The sequence below is a fragment of the Thermobia domestica genome, chromosome 7 (genome assembly GCF_964235325.1).
Source record: "Thermobia domestica chromosome 7, izTheDome1.hap1.1, whole genome shotgun sequence".
NCBI lineage: Eukaryota > Metazoa > Arthropoda > Insecta > Zygentoma > Lepismatidae > Thermobia > Thermobia domestica.
Window position 1 is genome coordinate 61,830,612 of NC_137460.1, and position 20,924 is coordinate 61,851,535.

The 20,924-nt window shown below is 34.4% G+C and overlaps 1 protein-coding gene across 1 annotated transcript in view; it reads right to left on the reverse strand.

Moving 5' to 3' along the window:
- LOC145688887 (nose resistant to fluoxetine protein 6-like) overlaps positions 1 to 20,924 on the reverse strand; it is an 88,785-nt gene that overhangs the window by 39,090 nt on the left and 28,771 nt on the right. The window contains exon 2 of the mRNA XM_081763052.1: positions 3,155 to 3,336. Coding sequence (XP_081619178.1) covers positions 3,155 to 3,336 — 182 coding nt within the window. The remainder of the gene's footprint in view (positions 1 to 3,154; positions 3,337 to 20,924) is intronic.

A 20,924-nucleotide genomic window follows, 5' to 3' on the forward strand; every position in this document is an offset into this window, starting at 1 on the left:
GCGGTCCGGACCTCCCCCCTTCGTGACCAGAAATGAAAAAAATTAAGGAAGGATGAAACAAAATGAAATGAGAAAAAGAAGGATCAGCGTTAAAAATTAAAAACTACAGGAAGCTTTTGGTTATTTTTTCTTATAAGGAGATTTGTATTACTTGCAATACATGGTGGCGAGGTGAGCGAGATATCCTGGAAGAGTCAGGGAATATGAAATTTCTAGAAAAGTAACGGAATTCTCAGAATTTCTGCTACTAGTCAGGGAGATTTCAAGCTTCCGAAAGCATAGTGCCGTTGTGTAACAGCGTGGACATTTTTTATCATAATTTTTCGTCATCGCATCCTTGCAGTATCAAACATGTTATTTCAGAAACAATTTTCTACTACTCCTTTAATTTGCCATTTGGAACAGACAGTAGTTGACGGAATAATAAAAACAAAAATTTATGTGGAAAGAAACTTCTGTTAACATCTAATTCAACAGAGAGAGAGAGAAAAACAGATATTGTAAAATAATTTACAGGACATTATTGAGTATGTACTTTTTATAATAGTGAATATGTACTCTTTCTAATAGTTGAGGTGATAACGAAAGGAAAATTGTTATATTTGAATGAACTGCGTTTAGGCCTATTCTCAATGTGAGTAAGGCTAATGGTCTCGTAAGACCTAAAATACGAGAAAAAGAGCAAAGACATTTAGGCACATTTTCAGCATAATTTGGACTCATACACTATAACAATAAGGTATTAAATATAAGAAAGGGAGCAATTAGTGTTTAAAATTTAGATCTATTTGCAGTAAAACTTCGGCACTACTAACCGTAAATAATCAAATGGCTAATGTATGCTTCCTATGCACATGAATCTGGGTTCAGCCTTTGGTGAAGATAGTAAGATACGCGTAAAAACTCGTGTTATGTGTTTCAACTTTCTCTTAAGCAATAGATTCCGCTTCACAGAGCTCAAATTCCACCAACCAACCAGCTAATTACCTCTAAACTCAACGGTATACCAGCAGTAATTTAAGATGCCACTAATCACATACCAGCTGTAAAAATTTAATAATGCCGTAGTGTACAAATGTTTATTTCTCTCCCTCATTTTTCTTTTTTTCTTTCTTTCTTGCTTGTTTAAAATACATATTACTTGTATATACTTTCACTGGTGAATCAAATTTGTAGTAAACTTGTAATAGCGTTTCTGGTTATCTTTTCCTATTTATGAAAACGTAATCTTCGACACGTTTATAGTACTATTAGGGCCAGGCCTAGGCAATTTGCTGCCTCCTGCAATGACATCATTTGTCGCGTCTCCCTTTCTCAAGAAAGAACAAATCTTTAAAAAAGCCACGATTTTAAGTATGCTACGCCATTATGAACAACGAAGGGGAGGGAAAGAGTAGACACACTCTGAAAGACCTTACGCTACAAATACAATCTCATTGTGTCTTTTTTTTTTAAAAAAAATAATAATCCATTATGTTAGTGACAAATAAAGCAAACACACATGCAGAGGAAAGATGTTAATCGTTTTTATAGAATTTAATATCGAGCTTCAATCTTAATATATCAGTTCGCAATTCCAGTGCAACTAGCTCTTTTATCTTTATTTCTTTATTTCCCTTGTACATCTGTTAAAAAGTTTTTCCCAGAAAGCTAGTTTCCACCTTCAACGATAAGGAACTTTTTGTGACAAAGACAAGACTAGTTTTCATATCAAAACTATGATAAGTAACTAAATGGAAAAGATGTCCGCTATTGTTCTAGAATTGAGATATTTGACAACAATCAAGCAATTCATGTTGGAATTTATTTGACCATTTGCTTTAGCACTGTCCATGTCATCTTAAACTAATGCAACCTAAACATGGTTTATGATTGTAGTATTCAAATTTAACAAAAGTCTTTCCATCCTTAGAACAAAGTAGACGTAAACAAAGCAAAATGAATTACTCCGCGACTCACACGTGCTTCGGCAGCGAGAGACGTGAACAGCAAGGTCGTCTGCTTACTTACTGTCGTCGCATAATTTCCAGACTATAAGGCTACAGTTTGTTGGTAAATAATTAACGGACTGACACTGACTACTGCTATGTTAGAGATGTACATTTTCTTAAATCCTTATATACACGAGATTGTCTCTTATTCCTGTTGTCTTCTTTTGTGTTTTATAACACGAGACAAAAATGGATTACTGTCACACATCGTCGCCGTGAAACTCTGCATTCTACAATAATTTTAAATGAGTGGGGAAGGCGCGTGAACGCATACGCATGCGCAGTAAATACTATGGGCCTCATGCAGAGTCGTTCTGACGCGTGATTAGTAAAATACTAAAGAGTTCGATTAACATATGTTTCATGCAGTAGTCAGGCTTTTAATATAACGCTAATCATACGTTAAAACGACTCTGCATAAGGCGGTATATGTCCAAATACGAGTGAGGTTGAAATAAAGCTACATCTGTTGTTAAATATTATATATATTGCGCTTATTATCACAAACTGTAGGATAAATTCAGATATTTTTATTTGAAATTATTATTTTAGTAGGGATTATATTGCGGTAGGATACTAGTGCACTGAGACCAACAACCAATCACTGGTCATCGACAAACTGGTAGTCAGGTGGGTTTGTTTACATCTACTTTTTTCTAAGGCTGGAAAGAGAATACCATCATCATGAAGTCTGTTTCCAACAAGAACTGTTTATTTTAAATAATATGTTTATGACAGATTTTGCCCCCCCTCGAAATTTGTCACCCCATGAAAATGCACGAGTTCCACGTATGGTAGATCCGGCCCTGGGTGCTATGCACCTGTTTTTGATACTTTTGTAGTTACGCGCAATGACACATACTATGCGCAGGGAAAATAAGTGAAAAAAAAAGGCGTTTGTTACGATGAAAGAGGGTCAATGAAAAGTGATAACTTGTTTAACTACTTCTCAAAACGTGCACATAAGACAAGTCGTATGTGTATGAGCATACCGGTAGTAATTTATTTCCAATTTGACCACTGTCTAAAACGCAAAACAAAAGAGCAAGCAATGATGTAATTTAAATGCTTTTGTAATATAATTGAAATTACACATACTATTGTGAAACAAGTTTTAAAATACGACAAAAATAACGGTTTAAACAATCAAAAGAATGACTAACCTCTGATATATTGTCCACAGTGATATTCAAATTGAACTTTATTCTGAAATAACCGGTTTGGATGGGCTGTGACCTTGAACTTGTATCGTTCTTAGCAGCTGCAAGACACAATTTTCGGGAACCAATCCAGTAGTTGTTGCCCCAGAAGAAGTTATTAGGATTCCAGCCAGAAGCGTCTACCACTGAAAATAAAAGCAAGAGTTAATGGTATTTTGCAGCAATGCAAAGGAAAGTAATGAATTACGTAAGTGAAAGCTAATGGTAACTATTTTGTTATTATCAACTGAAGACTTGCTCGGGGGGGGGGGCGTGATTTTTTTCATCACAATTGCCATACGTAGTGAGGTAGGTTATTACTTGTCAAGTTATTGAACATGTTATGTATAAAGATCTAAATAGTTCAAGATCGTTCAGTCTACCTTCGCAATGAATGTTTATCACACGTCAGGAATAAGTAATACTGTTTTAGAATCAAGAGAACTCCGTCTAAATTCATATACTGTAAGTGATTATTTTGCCAGTATTTCACCAGTCTCTCTAACATAAGCCAACGTCGCGAAAGTATATTTTAAGTATTTTATCGAGTGTCTTCTGAAACTTTTCTTTGGTAATTGTTTGGAAATGGGGGGCCAAAATTAGTGAAAAACACGATGATTTACAGGAGAAATGAGTTGATAGTGTTGAGAAAATATCGTAGTATACACAATTTTTTAAAGGTAGGTAAAGGTAAGTGGAAGTGATTGTCCATTTTATGTCGAGAACAGAACCCAACGAACCCCTGTGGGGCTTCTGACCCGTTCCTACTACTACTACTACTTCTACTTCTCTACTGCTACTACTAGTACTACTCCTACTCCTACTGCTACTACTACTACTACTACTTATACTATGGATCCTAATTTAACATATGAAACTATAAAACGACCGAATCGGAATAGAATATCGAAAAAAGTAGATAACAAAGCTGCCCCCCTACGGCTAAACAATAGCCTTTTCTTTCTACAATATAAATGTCCTGGTACAGGGGCGCACCCACAGGGGAAGCTCATCGGGTCCGACTCCCCAAGAAAACTTCGTAACTCAATATATAATACGCGTTCATAATGAAACTAAACCCTATACTTGTTTAGTAGAGAAAGACTTAATATAGACTAAAAAGTTGACCTTAATTATCATCTATACTATTTTTATGATTTTAAAAAAAACAATCTAATTTTATCACTTTTCGTGAGAATATGTGTCAGTACTTAAAAATTGCTTCTTTTTTTTAAACTGTAGAATAACATCCGTTCAATATTACATAAACATAGTGTCTTGAATCATTGGAAGTCCCGCAAACCTTGGACCTCTCCCAAAAGAAATTTCTGGATGTGCTCCTGACCTGATACTATTTCAAAACCAGATTTCACTACCAAACTTTATTAGTGAGTGAATTGGTTAATTTTCTTTTTTTTCTATTATTAATGCTATTTAGTGATGTAATACCTAAGTATATTGTTCTATTTATGATCATATTCTGTTTGCACTTAATTTGCATTTTATTTGTAATTGTGTGTTATAATTGCTATTATTTGGCGTACCAATATGGCATTTCCGCCATAAAGTCAGATTGCGATACAAAAAAATATTATCTATGAACGAAAGAAGAGAGCTAACAATAGAATGTTATTTCAAAATAGATATAATAAAGATAATTTGATATATAAAACAAAAGAATAATTTCCTGTGTTTAAATACCAAATTTTGGAAGCATAATACGTAACTAAAACTATGAGATTCTAAGTATGAAACAGGTGAAACAGAAGCAATAATTTATAATATCAATTAAATATTCAACGTTAAATTTGTGTGACCTTTGACTTAATTATCCGTCTCCCTTAGCCTAATGGGCATAACCGTGAAACGTTAAACTAAAGGATTTCACTTCATTTATTTTTTATGCGTTTTTTCGTTAATATACAGGGTGGCCCAAAAGTAGGTATACACCCCTGCATTGATCAAGTATAACATTCTAGCTTATAGGTTTATTTGCTTCGGCTGTTCCGAGCTTAAGATATAAGTAAAAAGACATTAAAAACAAATAATAAAGAAACTAAGTCTATCTGTTGGATAACAATAAGACATGATATAAAAAGCAATGAGTTGATCAGTACGGGACTATATACCTAATTTTGGGCCACCCTGTAGATCGACAAATGGGGCCTTGGAACGAACCTGAAGCCATTCGTGTCAGATGGGGAGTGCTATTGCTTAAGAGTCAAAGTATCTGTTATGATTTCCTTCCATAAAATACTACTACTACTACTACTACTACTGATAATAATAATAATAATAATAATAATAATAATAATAATAATAATAATAATAATAATAATAATAAAAGACACATTAATGTTGCAAAAAGTATTCAATGGCACATGACATAAAACTAATCCTGATATCGAACCATATTACAAAGAGTATTAGCCAAATTGGAAACTTGAAAACGATACATTCAAACTATATTAGGTTCGAAAAATTAGAATGGATATAACTGTACCTGCGAACGGATCCGACATTACTATAATCAATAAAATAGACCAAGAAGTAATTATCATCGATCTGATTCGCAATATAGTACAACGCACGCAATTGGAACAGTTAAAGGCTCAACATTTTCGAACAAACCTACAAACTTCAGTAATTCTGGATATTTGTCATATTAGGCAGGATTTTTTTTTTTTTTTTTTTTTTTTTTTTTTTAAGGCGAGGAATTCTTCCAATAATCACACTTTCTAAAGACAGCCGTCAAAATTATTAAATTAAAACTAGCTTAAACCGAGATACGTGTAGTACTGATACTAATCATGATAGTAATAACGAAGTATTCAAATCAGTTTACGCTAAGCAACTTTATCTGTATAAGGGAAAGTTTTTCTTTTTTTCTTTTTAAATATTTCATCATCAAAATTCCAAAAAATTCTCACCTACTAACAAGCAGTTAAATGGAAGGAGAAAATTTTTACATTTAAACTATTTTGTGTATGAACACATAAATTAAGATAGAGTCATCCAATTTAAGTAATATAATGTATAATTTACTATATCCTTTTCATTTTTACGTTTTTTTTTCTTCTTTAGCCACGCACGCAATAGTTTATCATTAGAGAAAAATGGTGATTGTGAAATATTTTCTTTGTAAGTCGGAAGCTATGTTTTTTTGTTGTCTGTTTTGTGTACATATGTAGAGAAAGATGGGAGAAAAAGATTACAGAAATTGATATCCTTTGGCAATTTAATGGGACAGTAGTACAGTATATGTCTTCCTTTTATAAAAGTTCCGTATTGGGGGCTGACACTCTTTTTTTTTTCTTTTTTTGCTTGTTTATCACAGGGAAAAAAGAAAGGTAAAGAAAAAGAAGAAAAGAAAGGGACAACCAACAAAACTGTGATGATAGAATTTCCTCAACGATCTTTACTTTCACAAAGAAAACAAAAAGCAAAAACATTTTTAAAAAAATATATACCAAGCTTTATTCTTTAGGAATGTTGTTGAAGTTCCGTCGTGTGTCCGGCAACTCTGAACACATGGAAGTACAGTGTAACTAACTACACCAATTATCTTTGGTACTTTCTCCGATTTCATTTTATTTCGTTTAAGATTAGTATAAGCTAACCTTTTTTAAAAAGTATATATCAAAGCCCACATTTACATTTTTATTACCTGTTACAGACATGATCACTATCATTTGCTTGGATCATGGTTACAAGTTTAAAAACATGCAGAAGTCTAAACAGTTAAAAAAAAGTGAAGTTAATTATACAAGACTACAAAAAGCTATAATAATAATAATAATAATAATAATAATAATAATAATAATAATAATAATAATAATAATAATAATAATAATAATAATAATAATAATAATAATGTACTCTCCTAACGGAATCAAACTCGAACCAGGGGCACGCCCACGCTACATGTTAGACCAACGACGCGATATGTTATCATTATTACTATTATTATCTAATTTAGAGTTTTTATGATGTAGAATTTTGTGATATTAAATATCTATTGTGATAAATGTAGATATTAGTAATAGTTTCATGAGAAATAGCTATTACCAGTGGTGTTTTTACGATTTTGTTTCTGGAAGAGGGGGGGGGGAGTTGCTAACTTTATTCCTGGAAATGTGAAAATTTTGCAAGATACTTCATTTACTTTAAAACAGTAAATAAAATTTCGGAAGGGGTGGGGCTAAGCCCCAACTTATGGAGAATTCTTTTTAAAGACGACTTTGTGTATCAAAATTGCGAAAGAGCTTACAAATATTACCCAATAAATTAATCTAACGACTGTTCTACTAATTTTTGGGGAACTTCTGAAAGAAAAGTAGTTTTTTTTTTTTTTTGAACATTTAAAGATACCGCCATGATTGATATATCTATTGTTAAACTGAGGATAATCCTCTTGGGAATTGTCGGTCGCAAAATATGATTGAAGAACTCCCTGATTATGTAAATCAATAATCCTAACTAAAAAAGGCGCGAGAGAAAGTAGCGACATTTCAGATTTTGCCAAAGGCAGAAAAATTGTCCACCGACATAAGAATTTTATGTTTTTATTAGTATATTAGCATAAATTTATTAAAAATACGTCATTCTCAAATTCGGAGCGAGAGTTATTGCCAAATGACGACCCTAGCCCAAGACAAACTTAGTAGTGTTTGAAAGAAGCATTCTGAATTCCTTTTAAACGCTATTAGCGATTGAGAGACTGCGGTGTTGCCACCTCTTTGTACATTTCCGCGTCAGTCTGTTTGCCATGTGGCCAAGTAGCTAATGCAAAGCGCATCTCTCTGTGGCCCGGCGCGCTGTAGAGCGCCTGTTTAGCTACCACATGGCAACGTCATATCACAGCTTTCGTTTCATTCGTTGAGATCACATGCTATCAAGTTTCTCCCACGCTTCAGTTTCCGCCTCATTCATATTTAACTGGTCTTAAGCATAGAGTTATACAGGGTGTTTCAAAACAACACCGACAGCGTTTGGGAGATGATTCCTGACACCAAGATAAGACAAAAAGTATAGACCAACCTGGGTGCACAAATGTTTTCTTTCGGAGTTATATGCTGCCGAAAACATGAGAAAATGAACTTTAAAAATCCATAGCTCCAAAACTATAGGACCTAGCGCAGTCGGGTCAAGACTTCATTTAGGAACTAATATGTGCTATCCAAAAATACATGTTTCACAATCCTAAAGTACTTACACAATAATTTTTATAGAAGGAGTTTGGCTACAGGCATATAATTTGAACTACTCACTAACTACCTCTATAAAAATTGTTACGGGAGTACTGAAGAATTCTGAAACATGAATATTTAGGTAGGGCACATACTAGTTCCTAAATGAAGTCTTGATCCGACTACAGTAGATTCCTTAGTTTTGGAACTATGGACCTTTGAAGTTCATTTTTTCATGTTTTCGGCAGCCTATGACTCCGAAAGGAAGCATTTGTGCACCCCGGTTGGTCTATACCTACTTTTTGTCTTATTTTGATGTCAAGAATCACCTTCCAAACTTTGTCGGCGTTGTTTTGAAACACCCTGTATATTTACTGACAAAATACCCATAGGATATTTACATAAAAATACTGGGCTAATTAAAATTGTTCTTTTATGTATGTTTTTCACTATATTTAAAGAAATGTGGTTTACCAAAAACTTTTTTATGTATTTTATTTACTCTGTCCGTGTGTCCGTCCAGTAGACAAAATTTCAATAACTACTGAACCGATCATCGCCAATTTTAGCCAGGATCTAGAGACCAAAGGTTATAAATTGAGTTCGTTGATAGGTGGTACTCGAACTGGAAGTGGTAGAAACCAACCATTTCCGGTTTTTAACGTTATCATCATAATAGAGCAAAAACGGTTATACATAACAAGAAGCTACAATCAATTAAGCATCCCAAGAATATATTTAATCTGCATCACTAACTCTACTAATACCGGAAGTCGTACATTTATAGTACAATTTCCGGTTTCAATATTGATCTGCATAGAGCAAAAGCAAAAAGGGGAAGCAGGATTTTTGGATTCGATCTTTCTTTACTCTATTCAAACCGGAAATGACATAAATCAATCACTTCCGGTTTTAACGTTAAACGCAATAGAGTAAAATGAGTAATAGATAGCAAGTTGGCCTTGTTTTTGGAATGAATTAAGCGCGCAAAGAATATATTCCATCTCCATTTTTATCTCTCTACTGAAACAAGACTTGCTGTAAATCTAACCACCTCCACTTTCAGTATTCATTGAGATAATATCACATCATTAGTAAATATTAAATATAATAAAATTGGTTACCATGGCGATACTAAGAATATAGGCTAATGGGAAGTGTATTGTTAATAGGAGTCTTGGAGGGGGCGTGTAATTAAATTTTTTACTGCCGGTTCCAGTCTCCTCTCAAGTACATCATAGTTTTTTGCGCAGGGAGTAATAGGTAGGGAAAAATTCAGAAAATTGTTGACAGGTAGACGACGGTAGCAATGGAACTTTCATTGTTAACCAGTGTAAAAAAAAAAACTCTAACTTATATTTTGACGTTGAGTAAGCTATGAGAAACCATATTCCTTCTCGTGGTGTACCTCGTACCACTACTAGTTTTAAATATAGCGAGAAATGTAACAAAGGAAGTAATCCATCATATCATTTTTTAAAAACCTTTAAAGGAAATTGTACTCCTCATTAGACTTGCAGATTATCCTTTTCCGCTATACGGAAAGCAGCCTTGTAGGTATATTGACTGCAATTAAAATATAATTACTAATAGTATTTTATGTTGCACTTTGGTAACTTCTATATCACATATAAATTCATATTTATAAAATGAACAATATAAAAATATATATAAAGATGAGCTTTAGGTAATTATATAGAGAATTAAACACTATGTGCAACACGTGCATTTGCACGGTGCGGCAAAATCTGCCATAACTGTTTATTTAAAATAAATATTTCTTATTGGAAACAGACTTCATGATGATAGTAGTTAAATTTACTAAGCTGACCTTCTATTTGAATACTACATTCATAAATCACGTAAGGTTACATGGACAGTGCTAAAGCAAATGGTTAAACATATCCCAGCATGAATTGCTTGATTGTTGTCATATACAAGAACTTAATTCTTGAACAGTAGTGAACACCTGTTTTTATTTAGTTAATTAGTTATCGCAGTTTTGATATGAAAACTAGTCTTGGCTTCGTCACAAACAAGTTCCTTATCATTAACCCGTAACTGGGTGCGTAGGGGTAAATTTTACCCCAGGTGTGAACGAAGAAAGAGATAAAAACACCACGCAATTTGATTTTTGTTCTTTATTTCATTGTTATCTCATATTATATATTAAAACCAATTTTAAGTGGCTGGTAATAATCTATGTAATGCCATAAATTTGTTTGCCAATAAACCTGAACAATACGTTAATCACAAAAGTAAAATAACATTAAGATAAAATTACCCCCACGCGCCTACTAACGGTGTATAAAAGAGCGTAGCTGGTTAAGAGTTAATGGTGGAAACAAGTTTTCAAATTATTTTCTTAACAAATATAGAAGGAGAATTAAGAAATAAAGATAAAAGAGCTAGTTGTACTGTAATGACACTGAAGTTCAATATTGAATTCTATAAAAAGGATTACCATCTTTTCTCTGCAGGTGTATTTGCTTTATCTTTCACTAACATACTACATCGTTATCTATAGAAAAAGTAGACACAACGAGATTGTATTTGCAGTGGTAGGACAGCGAGTGCACTTTACCTCCCCTTCGTTGTTCATGATGGGGTGGCATACTTAAAATCGTGGCTTTTAAGATTTTTTTTTTTTTTTTTTTTTTTGGAAGAAAGGCGGCGGCAAATTATGCCTTTGCACGGGGAGGCAAGTTGCCTAGGTCCAGCCCTGGTCAAAACATGTTACCATAGGCAAAGCTAGTCTCTCATTGATTGATGGATGGATTTGTGTTTACATTCTCTGTCAGGGGAAGGCTACACAGGATAAGAACTAAGGTCGGCCGAATATTGACCAGAAGACAAAATAGTCGAGCCAAGGAACGAGATCCTGTAAACAATGCAAAAAAGCCTTGCATCTTATATCCTCTCAAGCATCTCTCTCCAACGTTATGACATGACTGAGACACACAGTCAATGCACTCAGGCCTCTCTCTTCACATTGTTGACAAAAACTTTTTTTGGTTACCTTGTACGAGGAACGTTCTAAAAGTAAGTTGCGTCATTTTTTCATACGGAAACTTTATTGCCAAACACAAATGCACCATGGCATCATGAACTATACATTTTCGACATAGTCGCCCCACATTGAGACATTTGCTGTAGCATGCAATCAGTTTGAAGAGTCCACTCTAGTAAAACTCGGTGCCCTGTGATGTAAGGAATTGTTGTACAGCAGCTTTCAATCCAGAGAATAGGTGGAAGTCCAATAGGACAAGGTTGAGGCTGTAGGTAGACTGATCCAATCTTTCCCATCCGAAGCGACGAATCTGATCTTGTATGATCCTTGTTGCTGTGGTTTTGCATTGTCGTCCAAGAGCACAACACCTTCACTCAAGAGCCCTTGTCTCTTTCGTCGAATAGCGGACCTGAGTTCGGTGAGGGGTGTTGCAGCAGCGTGTCGCATTGATGGTCCCTTCATGGAGGAAATCAAGGAAAATCACGATTTTCGCGTTCCAAAACACAGTAGTCATAACCTTTCCTGCAGAAGGTGACACTTTGAATTTTACCTCATTGGTGAATTGGGATGCTTCCAAGTCATTGAGCCGGCCTTGGTTTCTGAAGTAAAACCTCATCGCCTCTAATGATTTTGAACATTAACTCATTTCCCTCTCGCGCACACTACATCAAGTGATTGAGGCCGGTTCCCATTCTTGCACTCTTGTGATCGGGGATCAAGTTTCTCGGCACCCATCTTGCAGACACTTTTCGGTAGCTCAACACATAATAGAGCATTCATACCGAATAACAGCAGGCTCTTCCATTGGCGACCAGGTTGTCAATACTCGGCTGTCTGCCATCGTGATTTGTACTCGAATAATCTCGAGCACGCCGGTTTACTGCTATTCTCTCTTCTTCGTCACTCTGTGCATGCATCATTCCACATCCGTTGATGCTCATTGCGTCGTTCAACCAGCAACGGGTTTGGTTTCTTATGGCGGTTGTTTGTTCCACCTGGTGTACCATGTTCTCGTTCAAAACAATTGATGAAACTTACTTTCGGTACGTCCGGTCGTATTATGTAAGTACGCAGAAGTTCGTCGAGTGGGAGGGGTTCAAATTATCAAGTTCCTATAAATTCAGGTATGTTTATACACATATCTTAGTGTGTTAGGCTAAATGTTCTCATATTTTGCTCAAGTGGGAGGCGTTAAAGTATCGAGCTCATCTATTCCGTACATCACTATATCACCCAATTGAATATGCATCTCTGGACAGCCATAAAATTCCATACGTTATAACAACAGTATTGTTTCATTTATGCACTGTTTCGTGTTTTCTTCTCGATTTACAAGTATAAACATTCTGATATATATTAGGTTTACGATTCGCCTTCGCAGTATATCTATAGATACGGCAGAAAATTGACCTAGGGGTATCCTTTGTTCTGAGTAATCCACGTTACGAAAGCTAAAAATACATCAAATTACGACTGAATATTCGCTTAGCAATCATGAAACATACAAGTAAAACTTGTAGAAAACTCAAGGTAGAGCATTTTCTTTGCAAACAACAACTCTTCTTCTCCCCATTTCTCCATCTTCACAACAACTCTTCTTCTCCCCACTTCTCCATCTTCACAACTCTTCTTCTCCCCACTTCTCCATCTTCACAACAACTCTTTTTCTACCCACTTCTCCATCTGCACAACAACTCTTCTTCTCCCCACTTCTCCATCTTCACAACAACTCTTCTTCTCCCCACTTCTCCATCTGCACAACAACTCTTCTTCTCCCCACTTCTCCATCTTCACAACAACTCTTCTTCTCCCCACTTCTCCATCTTCACAACAACTCTTTTTCTACCCACTTCCATCTTCACAACAACTCTTCTTCTCCCCACTTCTTCATCTTCACAACGACTCTTCAGAAACATGAAATGCAGTTTGATTTTTCTTGACGTATACAGTACACAGTTAAAATGTCAGTCATTTACTGTATAAATACAGAATGCTGTGTTTTTCACACGACGAGATAAGTAATTTCTCTTGTCTCGTGGGTAACACTAGTTCACTGATGTCTTAGATTTCGAACGCTGTTTCCGTGTTACATGATTCCTGGAATAAAAACTATACAGGGACGGATCCAGGATGGACTTCTGGGGGGCGGTGGGTTGCAATACTGCTAGTTAGAGCTACTTTTAAGAGCTCCAAACTCTAGGATGGGGTTTATTTATATATATAAAATAAGGAAGTTTCCTCTTCTGGGAAGAAAATCGCCCCGATCATCCCTTGGATCCGCCCCTGAAACTATAAATCAATAAAGTGATTATACTAACACAATGGAGAATATTTATAAATCTTTAGATATGTGCAAGTCATTACACAATATTCCAATTCTAAATATGTTTTCAATGTTGTTATATCACACCCTTCGTGGACTCCCGTATCGCAGAACTGTTCTCATTACTTTTAGGTCAAATTCAAAAAATAATCAGGACACATATTTTGTACTTAAATTCATAAAGCGAGACGAGACTAGAAGAGCTTTCCGATAATTGCGACGAGACGAAACGAGGAAACATTATTTTCTGTCTCGTCTCTTCTCGTGAATTAATACTACCCTTAATTTTCCGAACTCTAAAAAAATAGAATAAAAAGAAAAACAAAAACAGGATCGGCATACGTAATGAAACGTTTGTGTGTACATTATTCAAAGTACATTCGTTATGTTTCATTGCTCTGAGTATTGAGGGAGTAAATGGGGGACACTCTCCTGGTGGTATCGACTGCTCCTCCTTCTCTGCACCCAAACATTTTGGATTGTAGTCTAGGTCAAGTAATTATTCTTGGTATACAAAAAAATAGCTGCCTCTCAAAAATGTCCCTGCTCGTCCAATCTTCTCACAAGTAATTAAATATTGTGTTGCTACTGCATACTTGTTTGTCAAGTTTTTTTATCTTTGAAAATGAAATCTTTGAGTTTGAGTTTTACGTCCCACGCTTATGCCGGTTAGGCTAAAGGAGACGGTGATAATGAGTAATGAATGAAATGGTGGAATGAAGAAAGTGGGAGGAAACGGGAAACCCCGAGGAAACCCACGCACGCGGTGTTTGTCCACCAGAAGGTTCACTTGGTGGGGACTGGGATCGAACCCGGGACCCCAAGCACCAGGGGTGAACGTTCTACCACTGAGCCACCGCGGCCCCCTCAAGATTTTTTATGTCGTTTCTCCTTACAAATAACTGGATGATAATAAATAAGAGAGTGTAAAATTTTATAGAACTTAGAGGGTTAAAATACCTGCAAATAAAAGAAGGCGTGAAGAATTTTAAAGGGCCTAGGGCTTAAAATAGCTGCGAACAAATACGGGGTGCAACATTTTATAGGACCCAGGGACTTATAATATCTTCTATCAAATAAGGGGATGAAACATTTTATAGGACCCAGGGGCATATAACATCTGCGAGCAAATAAGGAAATGAACAATTTTATAGGACCCAGGGGTTAAAATATCTAAATAAGAATGTGAATATACCTAGGTATGTCTTATCTTTGGTTGTTTTTTTTTTTCGTTAAGTACTATATAGAATATTTTGTCAGTTAAAACACATGTGTTACACAAATCTATGTATTCATACTCAATTAGGAATTTCTTTGACGCCTTTTATTCCGTTTGTCTTTCCCTATGCTTGATTAACAAAACATAGTTAACAATGAAACAATAAAAAAATAATATTAATAAAGTTGACAAAGCAACTCAATAATACAACAGTTCACATAGAAACTAATATTCTTAAGATTCAACTTGTCCAAAGACACTGCAGCGATAAATATTAACTTTGAGAAGAAACGCGAGTTATTAAGCGAAAATAAGAAAAACACCTTCCATTCTGTGTTTTAAGACTTGTTTCCTCTAGAGTTTCATAAAGAAGGAACAACAAAATGTCAAAAAGATTCAAAACGCTGTCTCCGGGCGAAATCCAATCTATCATTAACAGAATAAGTAGTAAATATAATGCACTTGCCGAAGGGATTCCTGAAGACTTGGAATACGCACAAAATATCAGCACTAATAAGCACTTTGCACAAAAGAAAAACACAAGGAATGAGACTGAAAGAAAACTACAAGATAATAGCCCACAAAACCAAAATAAAACTATATATTACAATGATGTAGAAGAAAATTTACCACTGTATTCTGAAGCTCTTAGTAATAACAACAGATATTTCAGTTATCTTGGTAAGGATACCCGCCTTGAGCCCTGGTGCGTTGGAACGCATAGAAAATTTGTCAGCTCTAAACCTATAATTCTCCCAGGAAAGCTTATCATATCAAATCTAGAGTACCACGTGACAGCAGCGGATATAGCAAACCTCTGTTGTCCATTCGGCGAGATACTCTCCCTTCAACTTCACTATGGTTCAGAAGGCAAATACGCCGAAGTTGTTTTCGAAAACAAATCCGATGCGATTAAAGCATTCCAACGATACGATGACACTCTTTATGGCCAAAAATACCTGAAAATGAAGTTGTTTGCAGCTGATTTCGTGCCTCTTACAGTGACCAAAGACGCAAATTCTGGCAAAGAGTACGAGGATCAAAATAACGACGCCATAAAAGAGGAAGATACACATGCCGGTACAAGTCTGAAGAGAATCCGTATGAAAAAGGAGCTAAGAAATTAACGAGTTGCTATATTCATGTTGAAGTGTAGTTCTCCTTGTAGCATGTAGTAAACATACACAGTACAGTGGTTGAAGTAAATATTTTGCACCTAGTCTGAAACTACAAACAACTTTACCTACTAAATGAAAATACAATTTGAAACAACCTCCATCTGATTGCTAAACTACAATTTTAAATTTAGATGTAGATATGCTTTCAGAAATTATGAACGAAGATTATTCTGACAATGTACGGCATAATCAATGTAAAAAAATAATAAAATAAAATACTTTGTGCTTTACACTAATTGAGACTATCAAACAAATGTATAGACATTTCTTAAAAAGAACAAAATGTACAAGAAAAGAAAAGATTAATACAAAATTACGATTTGAATGAGTGCCTTAAATGTTTTACTTCACGTAGTATTTGAAAAACGTTTGTTTGAAAATTTTCACATATACGGTAAAGCAAAATAAAAACAAAATAAAAAAGTAGTCTTTTTATTCTTTAATCCAACACTAATTCAAAAAAAAAAAAATATTATGAGCCGTAAGTCACTTTCATTTCGAAAGGATTGGAATTTAACTGGAAATAAAATGAACTGAATTTCTGGTTTATACGTTTGTGTCCATTAAGCTAAAGGAGACGATGAATTAATGGAAGTGAACGATGATGAAAGTATTGGTGGAATGAGAATGTGTGATGAAAGAAAGAACAGTGAGACAAAACACGAATACGATGTTGTCAATCACAAACATACAGAAAACCCTTGCAACAAAAGTGAGATGCCGTGTTCCCGTTCCTCACTATTTACGAATTCAGTGTACACAAGAAGCGAGGAAAGTTTTTTTTTATTTTTTAAGTAGAAGAGATTTTACCGTCAGTTTTTACCAGATTTATAAGGAAGAACAAACAACCTTTGTCACAAAACAGTTTTCCAATAATACTAATCTATTTGCCTCTACCCAGGGATGCAAATAAAGACTCGTCTATTCGCCCAGGGCGAGTAGTTCATCGGTGCGGGTGAGTTTTTAGTATCACTAATAAAATACCGAAGTTAAATGAAGGATTTCTATTGTGGGATGTGAGCTAGTAGCTTTTTTCTTGGGTTAGTAAAATTTTGTTACTTATTTGCATCCCTGCTCTATCCTAAAAACTGTGACCGAAACAGTTTCGTAAACAGGAACTAAAAATTTTCCTTTCATTTTAAGCATAAGAAACATTGTGGGGGGAAATGCTTGAAACAAGTTTATTACCATTTTTTTCCTTCTACCACACTTCTAAAGCAAATATATATATACATATATATATATATATATATATATATATATATATATATATATATATATATATATATATATATATATATATATATATATATATATATATATACAGTACAACCAGTACTAATTGGGGCTGAAGCCTGTTCGGATTTCGGGGGTTCGGATTACCCGGGAAATAATATTACGTACTTATTTCGTCACTGAATTGGCGGTAAAACAACGACTGAGGTTAGACAGGGTGGCCCAGTAGTCGAAAGGGCAGTGACCTTGACTGGCGGGTGTACACTCATGTCCAAAATGATTGTCGCATATCTATAACTGTCTTCTTGTAAGAATATAATTAAATAATGATTTTGAATAAGCATTAAGTCTAAAAATGTTAAAACCTTAAAAAAAACTAAATTTGTGTGATTAAATCTATTTCTTTTTTCATTTTCCAGCTGTAGTTATTTTTTTCTCCTGAGAACGTGTTCGGATTTGCCGGGTTTTCGGATTTCCGGGGTTCGGATTTGAGGGGTTGTACTGTATATATATATATATATATATATATATATATATATATATATATATATATATATATAATCTTCTCTTACAAAAAAGAAAAGAAAGGCCTTCTTTTGAAATTTACTGTTTTCAGCATATAGCATTCAGGAATCAAATATCACATTATTTAATATTATTAAATAAAATTCGTCTCTCAGTTTTGGAAAGTATACATGAGTGATACTCTATACACCAAGTTTTTTTTTTTTTTTTTTTTTTTTTTTTTTTTTTTTGTAAATTTCATTTACACTGACAAAAGTAGAATTAAATATATGAGTTTCTAAGGCAAGAGTAGAATTAAATGTATAAAACAAAATTTCTTATTTTGATGCGTAGATCGAATTCTATATATATAAAAAATTACGCTTTCATTATTTAAAAAATGAAACGTACGTTCTACATGGGCTTCTTTCAAACTGTTCATTTTGTAAATTCCTTAAATTTGATCTCTGTGATTTTATGTAACATGTTTTGTTTCAAGACTGTACGTGCAAGACAGTTGAGTTAAGAATTTGATACAAATCAACAGCCTTACCATGTACACTCATGTTCAAAATGATTGTCGTATATCTATAACTGTCCTCTTGTAAGAATATAATTTGATAATGATTTTGCAGGGTACGTTTAAGACGGATACTATGTGTATAATCAGGAAATGTATATTTGTGGTAAATTTCATAGGAAAAGAATTATAAATACGAAAATTAGAATGAGTAAAATAAAATGTTGCTAAATGGACAAGAAAGTTTTATTATTTTTACTTACTGCTCTTTTAACATGAAATTTACCACATACATGTTTTTGTCGATTATACACGTACTAACATTGTGAGAAATACCTGGCGAATTCCTTATCAAATTATATTCCTACAACAACATATTTATAGGCATGCGACAATAATTTTTGGATCTGAGTGTGCATTTGTTAAAGAAATCATTTCTGGGAGTTTAACGTAACTCCTGATATGACATTTCGTGGACAAAACGAATCTTTGAGTAGATTCTAATAGATAAGAAAACACCTACGAAACGTCCTTATACAATGTGAAGTTACAGAATTAAGAAGCACTGCGAGGTAACATGGAGAAGAATCGCCAAAGGTAGAAATGTAGAATAGTTTTAAAGACTTTTATCCAGTAGTGGATTGTATATGATAATATGTTAAATTGCCAGTGTAGTGTTCTATTAAATTAAATAATATAATATTAATATGTCTCTGCTCTCCAATTAATTTAAGCCCAACTATGGAATGATATAGCTTTAGTGCTAAAAAAAATATTTTTCTATTGTATGGAAGTGCGTTCTATTTATTATTATTATTATTATTATTATTATTATTATTATTATTATTATTATTATTATTATTATTATTATTATTATTATTATTATTATTATTATTATTATTTACTTATATCTTGTATATATTTGGATGGCAAACAGGAACTCTTTCCAAGCTTTATTCATTTTGAGCCCTAAAAATACTTGTTCTGCATTTCAGCGTTGTGACTCTGGCTCAGAAATGATACACGACACTGTACAGTGGTTCCAACAGGCCCAGAACCCGAGCAAAATTGTAATTTTTAAAGTACGAATGTCCTCATTTTTCGAGTGCATATTTTCTCTAGTATGTGTGGCAGTAATAAAACTGAAGGCCAGAGAGATAAGCCTCTCGCCAGAGGGCGCTAATAGCTTGAAATAGTAGGTTGTGTGTGTATGGTTTGCTCTGCAGCGTTAGTGCGTAAAATACCCATTGTTTCAATACAAGTTACAGTCAACTGTGATTTTTATTTCTGGTGAATAATGTGTTATGTGAATTGACTTGTATATTTTTTCTACTTAAATTCATAAAATAATACATTTGAAGATATACAGTTGGTTTTTGATGAGTTAATACATACCAATGTTACTAATTTAATTTGAAATCCTATTCTTGTAATTATGCAGAGGTGTAAAAATTTTCCGATGTTTCCCGATGCTTAAATCTACTGTTATGTAATTCTTCTAGATTCACCTCCCAAAAAAATAAATTGCTGTGTCCTGCGGTTTTAAATTATACTGTAAATAGTATCTGGCTATGCCAAATGAAACAGAAAGCGAGATTAACTCCGTAGCAAAACAACAGTCATTTCTATCGATTTTTTATATAAGCACGGGTTTATTCTCCGTTTCCAATTGAATATAAACTGTCTTTATTCAGAATTAATAACTGCAGCTACATATTATTAGAAATACATTTCTCTATACACAGGTTGAAAATGGAATATCGACACCGACGAGAAACGTAAATGATTTTACAATTACATTCTCATAGGAGGAAGGAGCAAAACGCATTCCTGTTACACCACGTAATACAAGAAACAGGGATAGAAGATTCAGACAAGAAAGGAAACATATTGACAAAGATATTTCGCGATTTTGTAGCGAGGTATTTCTCCCACTGGATGAGGCAGGTTGGAATTCACAGATATTTCTGAAAAGCAACGCAAAAAGATTGGACCAAGACTTTACTTCCAAAATTAATGTTGGAATTCCATCTTCTTCTTCTTCTAAGAGAAGACGACCGCAAGCGGCTTTTAATGAGAGCAGTGTTAGATCAATGAGAAAGGAAAACTGTGGACCTGCGACTGTCGTAGAGTGCAGAATCCTTAACATTTGCAGCAGCTGTGAAGGGAAAGAAAAAGTGTCACACAGACTCTGCAAAACTAATTGACGAAATGCAGAAATCGCCTACAAGAGTAATGAAAAGTAGGAAATTTTGCCAGACGGTTTTGAAAGCCGCCCTAATAGGAGATATACAGAAGATGACGCATTAGCTCTGTTTCTCGAGGCAGGTGAGACAAAATATTCCCCCTTCCATAGGCAAGAGGCGAAAAATCTAAATGCTGACATCTATCCTCATAAAGAATTCTGGTTGTCAAAAAGCGGTGTTATCCACAAAATGTAACTTCATCAGAAGAACATTCTGATGTTAATCTTTAAGATTTACTGGATCATACTAGACATGAACTGCTACAAGTGCAAGAGCAAGTATTGGACTAAATATATATAGAGAGTCATT